The sequence below is a fragment of the Tauraco erythrolophus genome, chromosome 22, assembly GCF_009769465.1.
Source record: "Tauraco erythrolophus isolate bTauEry1 chromosome 22, bTauEry1.pri, whole genome shotgun sequence".
Classification (NCBI taxonomy): domain Eukaryota; kingdom Metazoa; phylum Chordata; class Aves; order Musophagiformes; family Musophagidae; genus Tauraco; species Tauraco erythrolophus.
The window spans coordinates 9,261,740-9,281,876 of NC_141486.1; the positions used below are offsets into that span (position 1 = coordinate 9,261,740).

Consider the following 20,137-nt stretch of genomic DNA (forward strand, 5'->3'; position numbering starts at 1 on the left):
ACCTGCTGCCACCTGGGATGTGCCCTGTGCTCACTGTAGCTCGTAGCACGAGCAAATTTGTGCAAGAGGGAAGCAAGTGCTCGAGCCACACCTGTGCCCTGTTTTGAACCAGAGGCAAGCAGCCCACTGGATTTATTTTAAAGCGAATGCTTGCACTACCTTTTCCAGGAAAGTATTGAGCCCCCTGAAGCTTGGTGGAGCCACATGATCTATGGACCCCAAATACTGACTGAGCTCAAAGTTCAGACTGGTGTCCATCCACCTCCTTTCCCCACTGCTGCTTGCACCAAAAATTCAGAGGTCACTGCGGGACTTCACTTTTGTGAATTGGTTTTGCCCCAAAAAGCACACGTGCTCAGGGAATGCAAAACTGTCACCAGCAGTGGAAAGAGTTTGCAGAACCTGAGGCTATCGGCTTCCCTGGTGTCCTAGACACAGCTGTGCCCTTGGCCGGCATCGGCTGTGGCTCACGTTCCCAACGAAACAGCAGCGCAGCAGAAATGCCTGGGGTTTCAACACGGCTCCATGTGAGAACTGTAATTGGCCACGAAGCCACAGGCTACCTGACAACAGGAAGGTCCACGAGGTGAGTCCTTTTATTCTTACTCTTTTTTTTAGTCTTGTCCTTTTTGTTTTATAGAAAAAAAAAGCCATCACCTGACCTTCGGCTTCAGCCTCTGATAACCCACAGCAGCTTTTGCCTCTAATGTATCCAGAGCCACCTATAATGAGCGCCTGTTCCTACCCCCTGCAATAAACGGCAAATGGGATGAGCAGATCCTGAGGTTAGGGAAGATGTTTCAATTTGGAAACATGAATGTTTCCATGCCATTCCGGCCACCCTAACAAGGGGTCCAATTAGTGCTCGTGACTTTGTCATCTGTCCACCAGGGACGCAGGGATGCGGACTACTGCTCTCATTTCCGCAAAGATCATGGATCAGGAAGACAAATCATCCCTAATGGGACCTCGGGGAGAGGCTCTGCTCTTCTTTCAAGTCAAAGGCTGCACGTGGAGGCATCTTGCTCTGCAGAGCCATAAAATGCCACCTCCGCTGGTAACAGCAGAGCTCTCCAGCAGGAGCCAGCCTCCCCCCTTCCAAGCAACTGCACGCGCACAAGAACATTTATCAGGCTTCTGGCCATAGCTTTGACTTTAATTTTATTTTTAAAGTGCATTCATATGTAAATTGACTTGGCCTGAGAGGATACATGAGTACAAGAACCCTTTCTTTCCTCTGGAGTGGCATTAGGAGAAAAATGGTGAAAGGAGCAAAGTTTCCTCACCTCCAGGCTGCAATTCTGCAGCTAAGGAAAAGCAAGTTCATTGTTTCCTTCTGCACACAGATGCTGGCTGTGCTGTTTTCAACAGCCTTGTTCAAGCGAGCCATTTTGGAATATAAAAGCGTATTACATATCCCAGGGACAAGAACACACAGGCAAATGTCTTATCGGCTCTGTTTTATCTATTGTAAGAGCAGAAGATAAATGGAGTCTATAACTGTGTCTGATGGTTTGAAACATCATCCTGTCCCACATCCCCATAGTCAGACCTGGTTTGGTAGGCAGAGGACTCCTGGGGAAAAAAAAAAATTAGAACGTGAGGCTGGAGTCCAGGAGAAGGCATTATTCCTCAGTGAATGAAAACACGTGTGCTCCCCAAACCAAGCATCTCTGAGGTGAAAGCGAGTGGAAATCTGTTTGACAGCACTTGGGATGCATCAGCCCTACATCTTGCGATGCATTGCTGCAGAGCAAGCACAAAAACGTCAGAAGAGCCTTGCAGCTCAGAGCTGCAGTGTCCGGCACCCATCCTGCACCGATACCAGCGACAGGGCAGGTTCAGCCTAGCTGTGTTGCCAGCTCCAGCAGCATCTTCTTTTTCTGCAAGGACAGAATGGATTCACCTCGAATCCGGCTAAATTCTCACCAGTGTTCAACACTGCATCAGGAAACTGCCCTCTAACTCTTGAGTTAAATTTCTTCTGAGCTGTGCTGTGGTGCTGTCCAAGCTGCGGCAGAAACAGCAACAGCAGTCACACAAAGTGTCTGGAGCTTTGAATGAAAAGTGAAACAGGAAATGATTAATTGTATGCAATACACCTACTAAGGATAACGGGCCTGATTCTGACATTCACCACGTTCTCGTGCACTGGCAAAAATTCCCCTTATGGCATAGGAGCCCAGTGGGGTGCAAGTATGGTGTTTGGTCTGCAATGCCACAAGCTGTCACTCCATTTTCAGCCTGGGACTCTTTGTATCTGCTGTTCCCCACTGCTGTTTGCTTCATGTTTCCTGGCCTGAGCATTTTCTCTGTGATTTTGGCAACACCCAGCCAAAAGATGCTGGTTTCCTTTGCAGCATCACAGGTGTTCAAGCACCACGGGAAAAAAAAAAAAAATGCACTGGCAAAGTGAAAACAGGCAGCACTCTAGGTTAAGGCACCAGATTTTCGTTTGCCAGAAACTAGGAATGGAAATGCTTGTGAAGATTTACAAACCGAGAGCTATGACTCATTCCATGGTTTTTAGTGAATGAGCAGGTTGAAACGAGTGTCCCGAAAGGAAGGATTCTGCAGCTTGGCTCTGCTGTGGATGCACAGGGACGACAGGGTATGGCTGGCAGCCTGCTCGCCAGCGCAAACAGAAAGAAACAGAGCTCTAAAACTTTGCTGTTTCTCTGTATTAAATCTCCCGGTAACTCCAGGAGCCAAAGCACCAACCACTTTGGCTTCTGAAAAAAACAGCCCTCGCTTCTCTTAACCCCAGTTCTACTTTTGCATCCCCAGATGGATTTGGGGATGGGTTTGGGACAGTCAGCAGCGTGTTTTGCCGATGTTTTTGAGTTTTCCCTAACTTTGGCAGTCTCCATTGCACCCCAAAGGGAGCGCGACGAATTATTCTCCTCCCGTGCGTTGTACTCAACTCTCGTCTCAAAAGTAAACGGCACAAACACCCGGGACGTGCGTTTTCAAAGCCCCTGCCGGGACGGAGCCGCTCAGCATTTGCAGGATCGGGGTTCCGGGCCCACATCTTGCCCTGGCTCTGCAGAAAGTCCCCGCTGCTCGAGGCCGGCGCGGTGCCCCGTTCCTCCCCCGCAGCCCTTCCACCATCCACCGCCCGACGGGCTCCAGCCCCCCGCGGCTCCGGCGGAGCGGCCGCGCCCGCCTTTGTGCCCCGGCGGCGGGGCCGCCCGGCCCGGCCCGGCCCCTCCCCGCCCCGCCGCTCCAGCGGGCAGCGCCGGCGGCCGCGCAGGGCCGGGCGGCCGCCCCCGCCTCCCCGGCGGAGCCCTGCGGCGCATGCCTCCCGCTCCCCGGGGGCAGGGAAGAAAGCGCCGCCCGCCCCTGCACCAGCGCGGCGGGCAGCGGCGGAGCGGAGCGGAGCCCGGTGGAGCGGCGGGCCCCGGGCCGGGCGCCGTCAGCCACCACCCCCGCCGTCCCCTCTCGGCCTCCTCCCGCGGCGGCGGCGGCAGGTGAGCGCCGGGGGGCGGGCGGGGAGGTGCGGGGGGGCCCCGCCGAGACCGGGGCTGAGGCCGAGGCCCAGGTCCGGGCCCGACGCGGCGCGGCCGAGGGCGGCGGAAGGCGGGAAGGGGCAGCCATGGCGGCGCGGGCAGGGCCCGGCCGGCCGCGGGCAGCGGGCGGGGCGCCCCGCGTACCCCGCTGCCAGGCGTCCCCCCGGGTGGGTGCCCCCTCGCAGCCCCTCTCCGTGGGTGCCCCCCGGGTGGGTGCCCGCTCACAGCCCCTCTCCGTGGGTGCCCCCCGGGTGGGTGCCCGCTCACAGCCCCTCTCCGTGGGTGCCCCCCGGGTGGGTGCCCCCTCCGAGCCCGCACCCCCCGGGGGTGCCCCGGCCCGAAGCGGTGCTGGGGCAGGAAGGTGCATCCCATTCCCGTGTAATTCTGGCACGGCAACTGCAATCCCGGCATAGGATAACGAAGGCACCTGCCCCGTTCCTGGAAACTGTGGAAATAGGTTAATGGGAAATCAGTTGTTTTTGTTTTTTTTTCATTTTTTAACGAAGCTGGGCGCTTAAGTGTGTTAATTGCATTTCTTCAAGATAATTAGGTATTCTGATTTCTGTCTTTTTGATCCTTAGCTGCTTGTTACAAGGAAAAATGTTTTTTAATTTATGTTTGCCCCAGTGAGTGTGGTGGAGGCGACTTTAGAAATTGCACGTTCGCCAGGTGTTTCTGCAGGTTGGGGTTCTGACCGGCGCCGTGTCGGGCTGCTGGAGAGCTGCTTCCACGGTCAGTTCCTGGCCAAACGCAGGATGGGCTGGGAGCACTGTGTTCCTTGGTGTGCATGGAGCAGAAGTCAGTCTGAACTATCTTACGTTGACCAGAAGGTAGAAGTTAATACTGTGCGTTGTGTTCTCCAGGTTCCATCCCAGGAGGGATTAGAATCATAGAATGGTTTGGGTTGGAAGGGACCTCAAAGATCATCTAGTTCCAACCCCCCTGCCATGGGCAGGGACACCCTCCACTACACCAGGTTGCCCAAAGCCTCATCCAACCTGGCCTTGAACACTTCCAGGGATGGGGCATCCACAACTTCTCTGGGCAACCTGTTCCAGTGCCTCACCACCCTCAGAGGCAAAAATTTCTTTCTTATATCCAATCGAAATCTCCCTCTTTCGGTTTAAATCCATTGCCCCTTCTCCTGTCTCTACACACCCTTGTCCAAATCCCCTCTCCAGCTTTCTTGTAGCCCCTTTAAGTACTGGAAGGCTGCAATAAGATCACCCCGGAGCCTTCTCTTCTCCCAACTCTCTCAGCCTGCCTTTGTAGGAGAGGTGCTCCAGCCCTCAGATCATCTTCGTGGCCTCCTCTGGACTTGCTCCAGCAGCTCCATGTCCTTCTTGTGCTGGGGACTCCAGAGCTGAACGCAGTATTCCAGGTGGGGTCTCACGAGAGCAGAGTAGAGGATGTTCTTCATCACTACACTTAAAACTTTAGTTCTGCAGGAACGATGTTTAGAAAGTAATTACCGCTGAGGAAAAGAAAATCAGAAATGGATGTCCAGGGCTTGAGTATGTGTTCTGCTAATATGTTCTGCAGCAGAGAACCAGTGAACGAAGTGGAAAAAGCATTATTAGCGGTGTGTTCAGAGCTGACCGCTCTGCGGACGTCACGTAAGGCTTGTTCAGGCTGACCCTGCCTTGGTCAATAAGATTTCAAGAATATTCAAGTCTACTAACAAGATGGCAATAAAACTGCTCCCTGAGCCCAGGTCCCAGAATAATTCTGACAAAAGCATTTGTCATGTTAAATATAACATTCTTTGTTGGAGCACTGCGCTCTTTTAAAAAGTGATAAAAAATTGTCTTTCCTGGTTGTCTGTTATCTTATTCTAAATAAGTATATTCAGAAGTTTGAAAGAATTTAGAATCATTAATTATTTAAAATATTTATTGCCACTGATTAATTTGAAACCAGAACTAGGGAATAATTGACAAGGGCAAGGTCGGAGAGGATTCAGCGGCAGAAGCGTGTCTCTATAGGTCGGTGGAGTCCAGGGCCGTGCTGCAGTCGGGGCTCACAGGTTTGCGTGGGGGACTGTGAATTAGGCTTGAAGAGTCGCCCAGCTGCTGTAGGTTTTTTGTTGGGGTTGCTGCATGCCTTGTGTCAGCCAGATGCTGTTTTGATCCCACCAAATGATGCTGCAGGTGAAACCTTCAGCCCTCTTGGGTCTGCATGGAAGTTGTGAACTCTTTGGGGTGTTATGTGGCATTTTCTGGATGGCTTTTTTCACTATTCCACAAAACAGAGCCTCATTCTTTTTGGGTTTTCTACTATAATATAAGGAATAGTTTGTAATCTTTGTAGTACATTTGCAAACTCCGAAAGATTTGTGTTTACCAAGAGCTTGTATCCTGCAGTGAGGCCAGAACAATTCCTGTCTCAGGGTTATTGCTGTATAGTCTGTTTTGGGAAGACATAAGCTCCCTTTCCTTCTCTTTGAGCTGCCCCAAGTCTATCAGTTGTGTGTGCTTCATGCCAAGCCAGAACGAGTAAAAGCTGTCTCAGGCTAGTGTGTGAGTTCAGGCATCGTGCTAGCACAGTTGCTTGCTCTTTGAATCAGAGTTGGTTTGTGTTCCACCAACTCAGATCACAGGCCAGCTTGCTTCACATCCGTCCATTATATACCACGTGGACATAGCCAACGTTGTTTTCCTTGTAAAACTGAAAAGCTGAGCTATGCATGGCAGGAGTTCTTTAAAAAGGGCAGTTATGCCAAAGCAAACACAGGGAGCACAACATTTTGCAGGGTTCTCCACTCCCACCGATGCCACTTTATTACGAAAGTTTCCCTTAAAATTGTTCTTTCTCTCTTGCCACAAAGTTCATTGCAAAAATATTGAGACGTTTGTGCAGAAGGGGACTGCGCATGCCTGTGCACCGAAAGTATCGTCGGGGATTCTTTGTGGGTCTTGACTGTGCGTGGTTATTTAGGAGCATGCGCAGAAGAGAATGTGACCTTCGATGAAAAGGGCAGGAAGAGTTTCGGAAGTGGAGGTAATTACCTGAATTGGGTTATGGTTTGTGCCAGAAAAATACTGAAAACCACAAATGATGAGTGCTGTTAGCCTTAGTGGCAGTAGTGACTGATTGACCCGTTAAAGTGGTGCTGAGGAGTAACTCTTGTGATTATCTGGCACTGTAAGTCTGAGTGTTAATAATTTACAATTTATGTTACCAGTGTTGTTACATGGAACTTTTAGAAGATAAGATGCATAATAAAAATTATTTTCTTCTTTTTTTTTTATTGTAGGATGGAAGAGACACCAATCTGAAAAACTGTTCCATTGTGGACTTTGCTGTTGTCTGCTAGAATGTTCCTTATGAATGCTTCTCCTTTGGTAGCTCTTCAGACAAAATGGGAGTCCTTCGGACCAGCAAGGAATTGTAGATATCCCGTTTGCTTCTCTGAATCTGAAGGGGACGTCACTAGAACCTCTGTAAGTGCGAAAGTTCAGATGATCATAAACAACCTGCAAAGTCAAGAGTCTCCCCTGGGTATGAACAATGAGTATGATTGTATTATGCAGAAGAAACAAAAGGGAGAAAAGGGCACTAGTAACAGAGTCGCATCCAGCACCACATTGCTGCGGAAGCATCCTCAGTATACCAAGTTTGGATGCCCTGCTGATTCAGATGACACTGAAGTGGAAGAGAACGTGGGGTTTGGGCCTCTCTTGCTCGACTCTGATAGCGATGATTCTGTTGACCGGGGTATAGAGGAAGCCATTCAAGAGTACTTGAAAGCAAAAAGCAAAAGTGACCGGTCATTGCAAAGGGATGCAGAGTGTTCTGAAAATATAAGCAGAGACAAAAGGTTTAAGAGAGAATTCTCGCAGGACAAAATGGCCAGTAACCTCCTCCCTGTGAAATTTAAAGCTGAGATGCTCTCCGAAGAGTACCTGTCTGACCACCTGGGCATTGGTAAAAGGCTACAGCCGGCTTCCCCTCAGAGCATCAGTAGCGATGACTCTTTTGAACAGAGTATACAAGCTGAAATAGTGCAGTTCTTGAATGAGAAGAAGCAGCAAGAAATTAGTAAGTGTGTAATCGGGGAAAATAAAAAAGATTCCCATGTGAGATCTGTCCTAAAATGCAACAAAGAAACAACAAACAAAACTCACTGTGGTGCCATAAAGCAAGGTTGTAATGCACTGCTCTTGAGACGCAATCCCAAGCTCCGGAAAACCAGCACGCAGTCCAAGTGTTTGCAGTCTAAAATCCAAGAAGAGCCTGGTGATTTCCGCCGAGTGAGCCAAGCGTATCTAGAAATGGCTGCTGCCAGCCAGCCCTGGTTAGCAGAACAAAACGAGGAAAGTGGAGCTAATTACTGGGAGTCAAGGGGAGCTCTTAGGAACGAGAGCGTGCACACATCTGACTCAAGTAGCGACGATGGTATTGAAGAAGCCATTCAGCTTTACCAGCTGGAGAAAATCAGGAAGGAGGCAGGTCACGCAACAGACTGCGTCCCTTTGCAGAGGGAACAATTTGATACAAAGGGTATGGCGGACATTTCTGCAAGCCTGACGATCAGCTCAACAAGAAGTGCCTCACCAGAAATCCATAAAAACCCTATAAGCAGCAAGAGAAAAGAGATTAATTCTAAGCCAACAGAATTAGAAAGCACCAGCAATGAATTTAGCAAGCTGTTTAAGCCACTGAAAAAAGCCAGGCATTTTGCACCTCCGGAAAACAAGATTGCTTCTTGTGAGCTCACATTGCAGGCCTCTTGCAGAGCAGACACATCTGCAGAACTCATGTGCGCGGAAGCTATCCTTGATATTTCCAAAACAATCATGCCATCCCAAATGGGGAGTGACAACAAATCACTTGCTGCAGACTCCTTCTTTTCTCCCCAGCTTCTTTCGTCCTCCCGTTGTGAAAGCGACAGCAGCCTTGTGGACAGCGATGATAGTATAGAGCAGGAAATCAGGGCGTTTTTGGCTCTGAAAGCACAGTCAGAAAGCCTTGGGACAAAGACACCCAGCCTGTCACACTCAGTCCAGATGCCTTTGCCTTCTGATGAAAACAGCCTCACCGGTACTCTTGAGCCTTCTCTTCCCAAAACACTGAAGCTATCACTGAATCGTAAAAGGAGGCTTAAAAGGGAAGGCAGAATAGTGAAACAAGGTGCATCTAAAACGCCCGAACAGCTGGAGACAGGACTTTTCCAGCCAGGTAACTATTCAACATTTCCTGTGCTCCAAGAGGAGTGTGCTCTGAGCAGCCCCGCAGAACTCAGTGATGCTCAAAGGCTCAGTAGCAAAGAGACTAGGCAGCAGCAGCTGATGTCTTCCGAATTATCCGGATCTGCTGGCAGATGTGTGGCCTTGGACTCTGTAAACCCTTTTACGCAGGTTCAGAGTAGCACAAGAAAACTTATCAAAAATACCATCCAGACTCAAGAGAGGGATGGTTCGGATGATGAGAGCAGTTCTCTCGATAGTGATGAGGACCTCGATAGTGCTATCAAGGACCTTTTACGGTCTAAAAGAAAATTAAAGAAGAAATCCAAAGACCAGAAATCTCAGTGCAAGAAGAGAGTCAGATTCAGCGAGACAGAAACTCAGCTGCTAGATGAATTTAGTAGCCTCCAACAAAATGAGTGGAAATGTAAAAATCCTGTGCTGCTGAAAAGCTGCCTCTCAAAACCTAGGAAAGCTGTGAAGGAGAATGCAATCAAAAATCCTCCCGACAACATAAATGTCAAACTTACCAATGAGAAACCCGAAACAATGAAGAACTTAGACTTTAACTTACAGCTTAAGAAAGGATATAAACCTAAACCAATTTCAAATCAGAATAACCTGCGGGTAGCTAAAAATAGAAAATGTACTTTCACAGCTGCATCGGACGCTGATGACAGCAGTTCAGTGGACAGCGATGACAGCATCGAACAAGAAATAAGGAAGTTTTTGGCAGAAAAGGCTAAAGACTCTGCAAGTAATTCAGAGGTACAAAAAGATGATGCAACTCTGGATCTATTGAGAGTGACCAAACAAGCTGCTAATAGAGGAAAAGCAAAGCAGCAGCCAGGTGAAAATGAGGTTGACCTCATGCTGGGTCAGAGTAAAAAGACTGAGGTATCTCAGCAAGCTAATGAGTTGAAGAACTCTCAGAGAACAGAAGGGAAAAGTGCAATGTTACATGGCAGTGGGAAATCTGCTTCCTCTGCAGAGAATGTTAATTTTCATGCTACTGGTCAGTCGAAAGCTAAGCAAGGAGTGGTGGAGGTTAAAGGTGTTGCTGGTGGTCAGTTATCTGGAAACACAACAGGTAAAAAGGATGTCCCTAGTACAGAGCCTGTGCAGAAAACACTTCCACCTAAAGCCAGCAAAAACGAAGGTTGTAAAGTACGAAAAGTAATTAATGCAAAGTCTAGATCTAAAAGAAAAAATACCTTCCACCTAAAAATTTCGAGTAAATTTATTGCAGGTCTGAAATATGCTCGGGACAGGAAGAAATCCATGCTTTTGAACAAAAAGCAGAAAGCAGAGCGTTTGCTCGCCCAGAGCACTGCGTTAGGAACGGAGGTGGCTTCCCAGGATACGGACGTACTTAACCAGGGAGGAGGAGCCCCCTTGCCAAAAGGCGAATTTAGTGGGGAGTGTATGACAGCGATAAAAGAGCCCAGTTCTTCTCAGAAGCTCGCTGTGGAAGCGTCAAGTCCCCACGTAGCAGAAACCCATGAAAGACTGGAGGCTGCTCCTTCGTGTATCAAAGAGGAGGCAGAGGGCTGCAGAGGGGCTGACGCTTCCGGAGACCCGTCGGATTCACACTTGGGTCTCCCCTTGCAGGAGCGGAGCGTGGCAGCAGTGAAAGTAGATCAGGGTTGCAGGGAAGCATTCAAAGCTGAGAACACACAGATGTGGATCGAGAAAGGAGGGAGCCACCAAGACAGCTGGGCTGATTCAAATTTAGCTCCCCCACGCCCTGAGCACAGTATGACAGTGGTAAAGGCAGATAAATTTAGTAGAGAGACATCTCAGCAGAGCGGACACGCGTGTGGTATGGGAGAGAATAACCAGCAGGAGAGGCCAGATCCAAGTTTAGGTTACCCACAGCAGGAACTCAATGTGACAGCAATAGCAGTGGATAAAACTAGTGGAGGAGCGTGTCCAAATAACAGTATGCAGATGTGCGTTAAGAAAGAAAAAGTTATCTGCCAGGATGGTGACAGGCAGGGAGAAATTCAGGTATCCAGCTCACATTTGGAAGGAAAAATACCTGTCCTGCAGGATAGGGAAACTGCTTGTGAAGTGGACCAAGGGCAGGAAGTTTTAGACAAAACCTCTGCAAAATTTACTGACTTACCTACAGGGGACTGCCCAGATTCCCTCTTGAAAAGACAGGTTTAAAATATGTAAGTACACTTTTTTTACAGTAACAGTCTTTTTAGAAAATAACTAGCGTTGTAATTACTTTGATAAAACTTGGGACATGAAAGGAGAGACGGTGGGAGATGCTGATGTCTGTATATCATATACACACTAATGTGAAAAATACTTCTATTTAACAGGGATATCACGGATAAACATACATAGTTTTTGTAGAATTTTGTAAATTATTTAAAGTGCTCTAAGGAAATATTTTTTATAATGATTTTTAGGGCTCGCATTACTACAGGATGCTGTAGTTACTGTAGATACTGGCTAATCACGCTTTAAATTGTGAGGCCTGTAATCACGTATCAAAAAACCTGTTTGCGCACAGAATACGTTTGGCAGTTTGTTAGGACATCCTAGGAAAAACACAGCGTTTGGGAGCAGTGCTGCTTTGAAGCAGATTGTCTGACACATGTTCACGTTCGAGCTGCCTTAGGACGCTCCGAGGTCGTGGTTTTACGGTGGGCTCTCGGTGCTCCCACCCCGAGGACTATGGGGCAGGTTCACCGAGCAGAACTCCAGCGAAGTCCCTGCAGCTGTAGGTGTGGAGATCCATCCTTGAAGATACAAATGCAAATTGGGGTAAAATAAAGTGGATCGGTCTGTCTGCACGTCCTGTGTAAAGCCATCTCGGCAGCTGCTGAAAACCAAACCTCCTGCTAGTGGGTGATTCCAAGCACAACTGCAGTTCAAGGAAAGGGAAGGAGTGTGTCTGTTCAGACCACGTGGTTTCCATGGATTTTGCCAGATTTATGTACTGTTGGACCTGCAAGGCTGAAACAATTCCTCGTTGTTCTCAAGTCTGATTTTGATGCCCTGCAGTTACCTGGAGATGGCTTTTGGTTTCCTGAATTAACTTTCTTGAATTGAGTGCCCTTACTTTCCTTTTTCAAAAGCAGTTTCTCAAATGTTACATTTCTGTGAACTTTTATTTTCATCTACAATTTTTGTGCAATAGAACAAAGCTAGATTTGCTGTAGGAAGTCCCTCATGTAAACGCCAAGGATATTTTCAGCTCTGTTCTTTCATACTGGTAGTTCTTTCTCTGCCTTTGTTTCCAGCAGCCAGAATAAAGCAATTTTTCACTACTATCTTTTTATTTGTACTAACTTTAAATGGGATTGAAGTAGCACGTTCGTATCACAAAAAAAAAGTGCCCTCACACTGGTTTCACTGGAAAATCCAAAAAGTGTGAACTTAAGCTGTTGGCTGGTTCTTTCCTTTTCACTTGTGTGTAGTGAAGTCCTTTGAGTAGTTTGTTCTTCCGTTTTGTCCCTGTGAATTGATCTGACATTTTCTAGTCTTCTGCAGAACTTCTCTCAGCCAAACTACCACTCAGTATCGCTTTGTTTCCCAGTCACTTCAGCAGTCTTCCTGGAGGCTGGCCTTAATGGTGCAAAATGGAGCAAAAGCAGGCAAGAACGGATCCACTATTGCACGGTGTCCTGGTGTCCCTGGTGTGATCACATTGGCAGAATATTGGCACACTACGGCGTAGCGTAGAGTAGAACAAGTAACCGTGGCATGTAGAGAAATAAACAACATCCTCCGTGTGTTTATGCTGTTGTGCAGTTACGTTTTAAACATGTTTATAGTGGTCACTTGACATTTCTTACTGTCCAGCCACCTTTTTATAGTCTTTGGGTTGGTTGGTTGGTTTGTTTCAAAGATCAGTGTGCTAGATCATCTCATTTTTGTGGTAGGATGCCTTGGAAAAGTGTTTTTTACTTAGCTCATGTGCCTGCAGTCTGTCTACACAGGCATATATTTTCATCTGCCTTGATTCGGTTGCAGGATTTGAGCCTTTCGTTTGGAATAGGTAAATAGGCTGGTATTTTAAAATAGAAGTTTTCAGAGTACCTTGCTTTGAAAGGATTAAACTGTATACTTAATTTTAGTAGAGATGATGGAAGCACTATGTACTATTTGTATGAAATAAGCTGAATGTTTCTCCTCAAAAGTTTTCAGTAAATCAACGTTAAGACTTAAAAGGTGTCGTGTGCCCCCGTCGGTGTGTCTGTGTTCTCAATGCTACTCGTGAACTGATTCACTTCAGTCAAGATGCAATTCCAATTACCTTGTGCTTTAAATAAAACCCAATTTCAGACAGCACTTTTTTAAATTGATAAACTTGATTTGTATATAGGAAATGGTGTACATTGATAAGTTTATAATGTTTAATAAATGGGGTTCTGACCATGGACCGTGAAACCAGAGTGCTCCTATGGTTTGTGTCGTTATCTTTAGCGAGTAGTACTTTCGTGTTATATTTTTACCCTCCTGGCTGTAGTCAGAAGATGTAATTAGCTTGTGCCAGTACCATTTGTGAGTGAAGGATGTCTCCCTTGAAGGTGGTCACAGCGTTTGCATTAGCCGAGCCTGGGAACAGGATCTCCATTCACCTGCTGCTCTTGCTTCTTGCCTCCCGTTGTCTTCAGCCACCCGCTGGCTCTGACCACAATCTCCTGTGTGACGGCAGCGTGGGTTTCCTCGTGACTGCCAAACAGAATCCAGATCATTAAAGATGTGGCTGTTTCAGGGTATGTCCGTAGCAAAAAATGAAGAAGGGGAATCCATGTCTCTGGAATTGGTGCCACAGCCGTACGAAGAGTGCCGTGGCTCCGCTGGCAGTATTGTCTTTCTGGGTACAGTTCTCATCACTGATTCCAAAAAGAGAAGTCTGGATCGATAGGAAGTCACTCATACATTACCAATTAAAAGTTGAGGAGTAGAAAGATTATATTGAGTGAGAATAAATTCATAAGCAAGAGTCCCACAGGTGTGGGTACCAAGTCTAGACTGCAGTACAAATCTCTTGGAGTTGGATCTTGATAGATGCAGTACCAAAAGCATTTTTTTTTTCTTCCTGTTGATACTGCTCATTATAGGCAGCCAACCGTAGAGTTGGCCCAGACTATACACCCCTCCTGACCCTCTTCAGTGCTCCAGTGATGGCTCTGGGGAGTGCCCAGAACAAGCTCCTTTTCCCATTATTTCAGCCCTCCTGAGGTATTCATTTTATCCTACATCTGTTGCAGTAGATGCATGCATGGAACCATGAACTCAGGTCTACTCAAACATCTAAAGAAGTTACTACTTTTTTTTTTTTTTAATGAGTGCTGGTTTCTATTTTTTAAAAATGCACGGTGATTTTTTATGTTTTCAGTCAGAGTACAAAACTTGCTAGTTTTAATTTGGATGTTAAGTTATTAAACTACTGGGTGTATTTTATTATGGCTACTGATAAGTTGCAGCATCCTGACTGCAGTACTGGAGTTTTCAGATAAATCTGTGCTCACTCAGGACTTTGCAAATAGATATATTGTTGTATTTTTATCACAGTGACTATTTTTCTGTGCTTCAGGAAGGGCTATTTTCAAGGATCCTCAGGGGACCACAAGGACTGTCTTAATTTTTTATAAACAGTACTTTGCTGCTATTTTAGGAACACGTGTTTTGACATGTAGCTGCTTTTTATACAAGGAAGGAACACACCATCTCTGCTGCCATTTCTTTTATTAGTGTATAGGCTTTTAATTTTTCAAAACTTTAAGAACCGCAGTTTGTCTTGGTTTGATAGTACAGCCTCATACAATTTTATCTGCAAACAGAAAACTCTTGCTTTCAAAATCCAAAGTAGAAAGACATTGTTTCAGGTAGATTCTTTGCTGTAAAACGTGTCACCTTTAGGAGGATATTTTGAATTTTTACGGACGTTTCTTACAAAAAGTGTATTGGGTCTCTAACATCTGAACAAACAGGTCACTCTTTCTTCAGCCCACTAAAATAGGGAAATGTAGGAAAGTAAAGACAAGGAAATTGTGTCTTTGACCTAAGGATGGTAAGTGCAGTCTTGAGCAAATCGATGTGTAGAGGCACACGTGTTGCTCCCTTCTTGGCAGACCTGAGTGGAACTGGAGAGCCTCACTCTAACCTGTTTCAGGCTGTAGCCTGTATGAGGGTGACATAAGGTACGCTGCATGCAAAACTGTTCAAAGGAACTGGTTTCAGTTCAAGAACAAAACAAAAAAGGAAGAAATTAAGGCAAGGAAGAAAAGAGGTGGGTGGTTTTAGACAAAGTATGAAAACAGGTGCAAAATATGTGACAAAAACCACTAAATTTGTTTTTTCAAGAGGCAGTCTTATCCCTAAATTATTCCACCTGCAGGAAAATCTGTGGATAAAAATACATGTAAAATTGTCACAACTGTTTGTATTAATTCAGCGCCTTATGTTATTTTTCATTTCAGGAGGAGAAAGGGAAGTTACGAGAAGCTCAAGGTATTGTCTAGAGTCTAATAGAAGAAGAGCAGTGAATGAGAGAGGGTTGCTTATTTATTTTCATATGTTAAATATTTAAAAAGTTAACTTTTCAGGCCTATTTCTGCTTAGTATATTTACTTGTTCCAGTGTATTGGTGTGTTTTTAGCAAAGGTGAATGTAGCTGGCTGTTCTTCTGTTTGAGATAACCAAATGCATTGCAGTGAAAACCGGAATTATTTGGTAGGCGTGGTAGAAATCTTGCTGGTGGGGCCAGGAGCATGTAGCTACGCTGGGGTTTGGATGTTGAAAAAAAGCACAAGTACAGACCTGACACGCTGTTCACTTTTGGACTTCAGATTTTTGCTTAGTGATATTATTTTCTAAACAGAATACCTCTGCCTTGCAAGTATGTTTAAATACATCATCGTCATCCATCCTGTGCAGTTTATAAGACTACATAAAAATGATACAAATAGCAAGTACTTTTAACATGAAGTCTATAATTTGCAGGGGTACTTGGACATACTGTTACACTCATTTTTAAATTTTTTTTTTAGCAAACAGCTAGAATAGTAGTATGCTAATTTTTAATATTTACTACTAGTATGTTTTACCTGTAAGGTGGGACTGTTTCTCATCCATAAACAGGCAGACTAGTTTCTCTTCAAGACTATTTTTTAAGCCAAACGTGCTAAAAGGAACACCTTACTGCAGTTATTGTCTTCTCTGGCTGTGTAACTACAGTTGTTAAAATAAAACTTAACGTTTTCGTTTTGATTAGTTGTCTTTATTTGAGTAATTTCTTAAAACATTGTAGTTTTGAGAGGTAAGAAAGATGAACATGCTTTCTACAAGAAATCCAAAGGCTTAATGAATACCTCTGGAAAACACACCATTTGGTTATTCATTAAATAGTACAGAAACAGGTTTAACATCTTAATTTTTAATGATATGTGGTACATGAGCCAAGCGTTTAAAGGATCATTAGTGACAGAGAAATCGTTAAGGAAATGTATATATATGTAATGTATGTTGTTCTGGTATTTATAACTATGTGCTGCCAATGAATTAACTGAAATGGTTCATATGAGCTATTTAACTGACATTTAATCACATTCTTTATAAATTAAGATCCTATTTCTAATAACACTTATTCTATAAATTAGTGATTTTCATCTAGTACCAAAGCGGCTCTATGCGTTTTTCCCAACAAATTACTGAACTTAGTTTTGATAACGCAGATTAGAACTGCTTTTCCCCAAAGCTAAATTTGTGGCCTTAACTAGCTAAGAGTCCTGTTAAAAACTAATACACACACCACTTCGGGTTGGGGGAGGTTATTTTTAGAAATGTTCTGGTACGTTTAACCTAATTTTGCAGCTATTCATCACATTGTAATAGCAAGTCTCACATTACCAAGCTGAAAGATGTTTTTTTCTCCCTGCGTTCAGCAAAAAAATTCTCATTAAATCCTGACTTATGTGGTTAATAAGTGTGAAGCACGTGTTAATCTGCTGCTGCTTGGTGTGCCATATGAATTATTTTCCCAACAGTCTATACAGTTTTCCTCTCCTCAGTGGTAACAACTGTAGCATCCCAGGTCTGTGTTCAGGAGAGGTAACCTGAAGCCAGGGGCTCTAATAAGAGTTCCTCGTCCAGCCTGGTGGCGCGACTGTAATAAAAACCTGCCTTATTCGTGATGAAATGGCCCGTAACCTTGTTTAGCAGCTACACTGCAACCGTGTGGTGTCTCCTGTCATGCTTTCTGAGGAGGCTTAGCAACAGATTTAGGATAAGGTCAGTGCTGTCGTTTGCTTGCTCATGGTTTTGTTTGGTTTTTTGCTTGTTTTTTAATCTAGGCAGCCAGCAGTAAGGTGGAGTGGCTTCGTGTTGTCGTGGTTACTGCTGCAGATCTAACAGTGCGACGGGCCACTGGGGTTGAAGCTGGGGTGGAAGTTGAGGTGGTCATGGGCGGTGATGAAGTTGGCTGGGCCGGTGACGTGGCTCTTCTCCAGGGAGGTGTTGAGCCCGTTGTCTCTGTACATGCCGCACTGTGCCAGAGTATTCGAGAACGCGTGCGAGGTGACGTGGAAGGAGGTCTGCGAGAGTGAGAAAAGGAGGGGGACATGTTTTAAATGCCGATATCAATAGCACCTGCCATGCGCAGAAGCTTGGATGCGATAAGGGCACTTTATCTCCATCTGCCTTGGCGACTTCATTGCCAGATGCTGCAGAGGCCAAAACTTCCGGACACCGTCTCAGAATCTGAAGCCCCGGGGGTGCCTCCATCACCCCGCACCCCTACCTACCGGCACCTCGTGCACCGTCGGGGCTTTGCTGCCGTAGGCCTGGTTGGTGGTCCGGTACCGGGGGTGAGGCTCCGGCTTCCTGCGGGGGGAAACCACAGGTGGGTGCCGGGGGGCTCCGCGGGGCGGAGGCCGCGCTCGGCCGCAGCGCGGGGCCGGGGGCCGCGCTTACCCGTAGCCGCGGAAGCAGGCGGGCTGCTGGAAGCGGCCGGGCAGGCCGGGGCTGGTGCGGTACCAGTCGCTGGTGCGGGGGCCGGGGCTGCCCGCGGCCGCCGGGCGGGACATGGCGGACGGCGCCGGGCGGAGGGGCCGCGCGTTGCCTGGAGACGGGACGCTGCGGGTGGGGCAGCGATCGCCCCGCCCACCGAGCGCGAGCGCCCCGCCCACCGAGCCCGGCCCCGCCCACCGAGCCCGGCACCGCCCCGCCGCGCCGGAAGCGGAAGGAGCCGCCTGACCTTCCTCCTCCTCCTCCTTCTCCACCTCCGCGCTGCGGCCGCCGGGACGGAGCATGGCGGTGCCGCGGCTCCTGCGGGCAGGTGAGCGGGTGGTGCCCGGCTCGCCCCCCCCCGCCCCGGCCGCCCGTGCGACCCCGTGTTTCTCTCCCCGCAGCGGTCCCGCGGCTCTACAGCAGCGTACCGGCCCTGGCCCCGGCCCCGGCCCCGGTCCGGCCCCGCGGTGAGTGCTGCCGCGCACCGGCCCCCGGGAAAGGGGGGGTCCCCCGAGCTGAGGCCCTGCAGCCCTGGCACTGCCCGCGCCCGGGGCCGGGCGGTGAGCGGTGCCCCTGCCGCTCGGACGGGTCGCAGTCCGGTGGCCCTGGGCGCATCAGGACCCTCGCTCCGGTCCCGGCTCATCCCCTGCGAACACAGCAAGAGGGAACAGTGATTTTCCTGTTTTCCCTCTCCCAGCCGAGGATGACAAGCTGCTGTCCGAGCCTCTCGGCCACCCCGACTACTTCAACGTGAAGGAGCTCTTCTCCCTGAAAGACCTGTTTGATGCCCGCGTGCACCTGGGTCACAAAAAGGGGTGTCGGCATAGGTGAGTGACTCCGGTTTGTGATCCGGCGCTTGTTGGTATCAGGAATGGTTCCCCAGTCCACTTCAGCCTCTGGGGGCTGCACAGATGGGTCCCAGGCTGGGACCACCCTCACAGCCCCACGTTTCTGCCTGGGCATTGCTGCTGCCCTGCCAAAGTGCAGGGACTCGACTCCGGGTGGGCACTGGGCGGGGTGTCACACCTGCACCCCCTGAGTCCGGCTGGGACAGACACTGCGTGCAAGGGCTCCCTGCAGAGAGCACCTCTGGTATCCACTGGGAGCTGGGGTGTGGGAAGGCTCCCATTCAGGATCGCTGCTCCATGCCCATAGCACCCTGCCCCCTTGTCCCTTTGTGTCGCCTTCTCTTTGTCCCCGCAGGTTTATGGAGCCCTACATCTTTGGCTGTCGCCTGGATCAGGACATCATTGACTTGGATCAGACGATGCAGCACCTCCAGCTGGCCCTCAATTTCACTGCCCACATCGCTTACCGCAAGGGCATCATCCTCTTCGTCAGCCGCAAACGCCAGTTCTGCCACCTGGTCGAGACCACAGCGCGGGAGTGCGGGGAGTACGCCCACACCCGCTACTGGCAGGGCGGCCTGTTCACCAACGCCCACATCCAGTTCGGGTCTGGCGTCCGCCTGCCCGACCTCCTCGTCTTCCTCAGCAGCCTCAACAACATCTTTGAGCCCCACGTGGCGATCCGTGATGCTGCCAAGATGAACATCCCCACGGTGGGGGTGGTGGACACAAACTGCAACCCCTGCTTGATCACCTACCCCATCCCGGGGAACGACGACAGCCCCACCGCCATGGAGCTCTACTGCAGGCTCTTCAGGATGACCATCATCCGTGCCAAGGACAAGCGGAGGCAGAACGAGGCCTTTGACGAGCTGCGGAGCAAAGCACAGGCAGTTAGAGCCCTAGGGACAGGCTCAGCCATGCCCAGCAGCTCCTGATGGGCGTCCTGCTCCACTCCCGTGGGCGCTGCAGGACTGACCGTCCATCCAGAACACCAGTTTTGGGCAGAGCTGGGCTGGTTGTGGAAGGGACCTCCCCCAGCTCTGCCGCTGTGCAGAGATCCCGCGGTCGTGGGTCTCTAGCTCAAAGTAAAATCATCCAGAGTGATGTGAGGGAAGACAGAGCCAGGGCAGACCCAGCTCCTGTCCCTGCGTTTGTCTCTGGTGCAAGGATGTGCCTCCATCCTGGGGCGTCCCTGTTCCTGAGCTTGTGAGCTCCCCTGAAACCACTTGTATCTCGCCCTTCTTTCTGGCACGAGAAATAAAGGGCCCCGTGATCGTTTTTCTTTCTTCCCTTGTGGACTGGGAAGGTGTGGGGAGCCTCTGGAAATGTTTGTGGTCATGGGACTGGGGGTTGAAGGGTGTTCCCAGAACGGGGACCCGCAGGACACTGCAAAGTAGGAGCAGCGCAGGGTTGGAGGGTCCCCACTTCGCCCCAGGGTCCAACTTCTGCCGCCGCCACGGGGAGCGGGGGGCTGCCGGGTGCCGCTGAGGAAAGGGAAATGGGCTCCGAACGTGCCTCGTGTCTCCGGGAGCGCTCAGGGCAGTCACACCCTGCGCGGGGAAGGGGTCTGGGCCGGGAGTTCCGGTCCTGTGTCCCGGCCCCGTGTCTCCAG

The 20,137-nt window shown here is 48.7% G+C and overlaps 3 protein-coding genes across 3 annotated transcripts; 2 read left to right on the forward strand and 1 right to left on the reverse strand.

Annotated features, from left to right (window-relative positions):
* Positions 1-3,438: 3,438 nt before the first annotated feature.
* On the forward strand, positions 3,439-13,079 carry PPP1R26 (protein phosphatase 1 regulatory subunit 26). The gene is made up of 2 exons (XM_086625289.1): positions 3,439-3,470; positions 6,766-13,079. Exon 2 carries the CDS (start codon positions 6,827-6,829, stop codon positions 10,868-10,870), a length of 4,044 nt encoding a protein of 1,347 aa, XP_086481415.1. The 5' UTR covers positions 3,439-3,470; positions 6,766-6,826; the 3' UTR covers positions 10,871-13,079.
* A 3,720-nt stretch (positions 13,080-16,799) lies between these two features.
* Positions 16,800-17,751, reverse strand: PIERCE1 (piercer of microtubule wall 1). The gene is made up of 3 exons (XM_086625260.1): positions 17,639-17,751; positions 17,470-17,548; positions 16,800-17,259 (listed from the first exon to the last, which is right to left on the reverse strand). Exons 1-3 carry the CDS (start codon positions 17,749-17,751, stop codon positions 17,074-17,076), a joined length of 378 nt encoding a protein of 125 aa, XP_086481386.1. The 3' UTR covers positions 16,800-17,073.
* A 223-nt stretch (positions 17,752-17,974) lies between these two features.
* Positions 17,975-19,811, forward strand: MRPS2 (mitochondrial ribosomal protein S2). The gene is made up of 4 exons (XM_086625210.1): positions 17,975-18,002; positions 18,076-18,141; positions 18,372-18,501; positions 18,878-19,811. The coding sequence occupies exons 1-4, from the start codon at positions 17,975-17,977 to the stop codon at positions 19,458-19,460; spliced, it is 807 nt and encodes a 268-aa protein (XP_086481336.1). The 3' UTR covers positions 19,461-19,811.
* Positions 19,812-20,137: the final 326 nt, after the last annotated feature.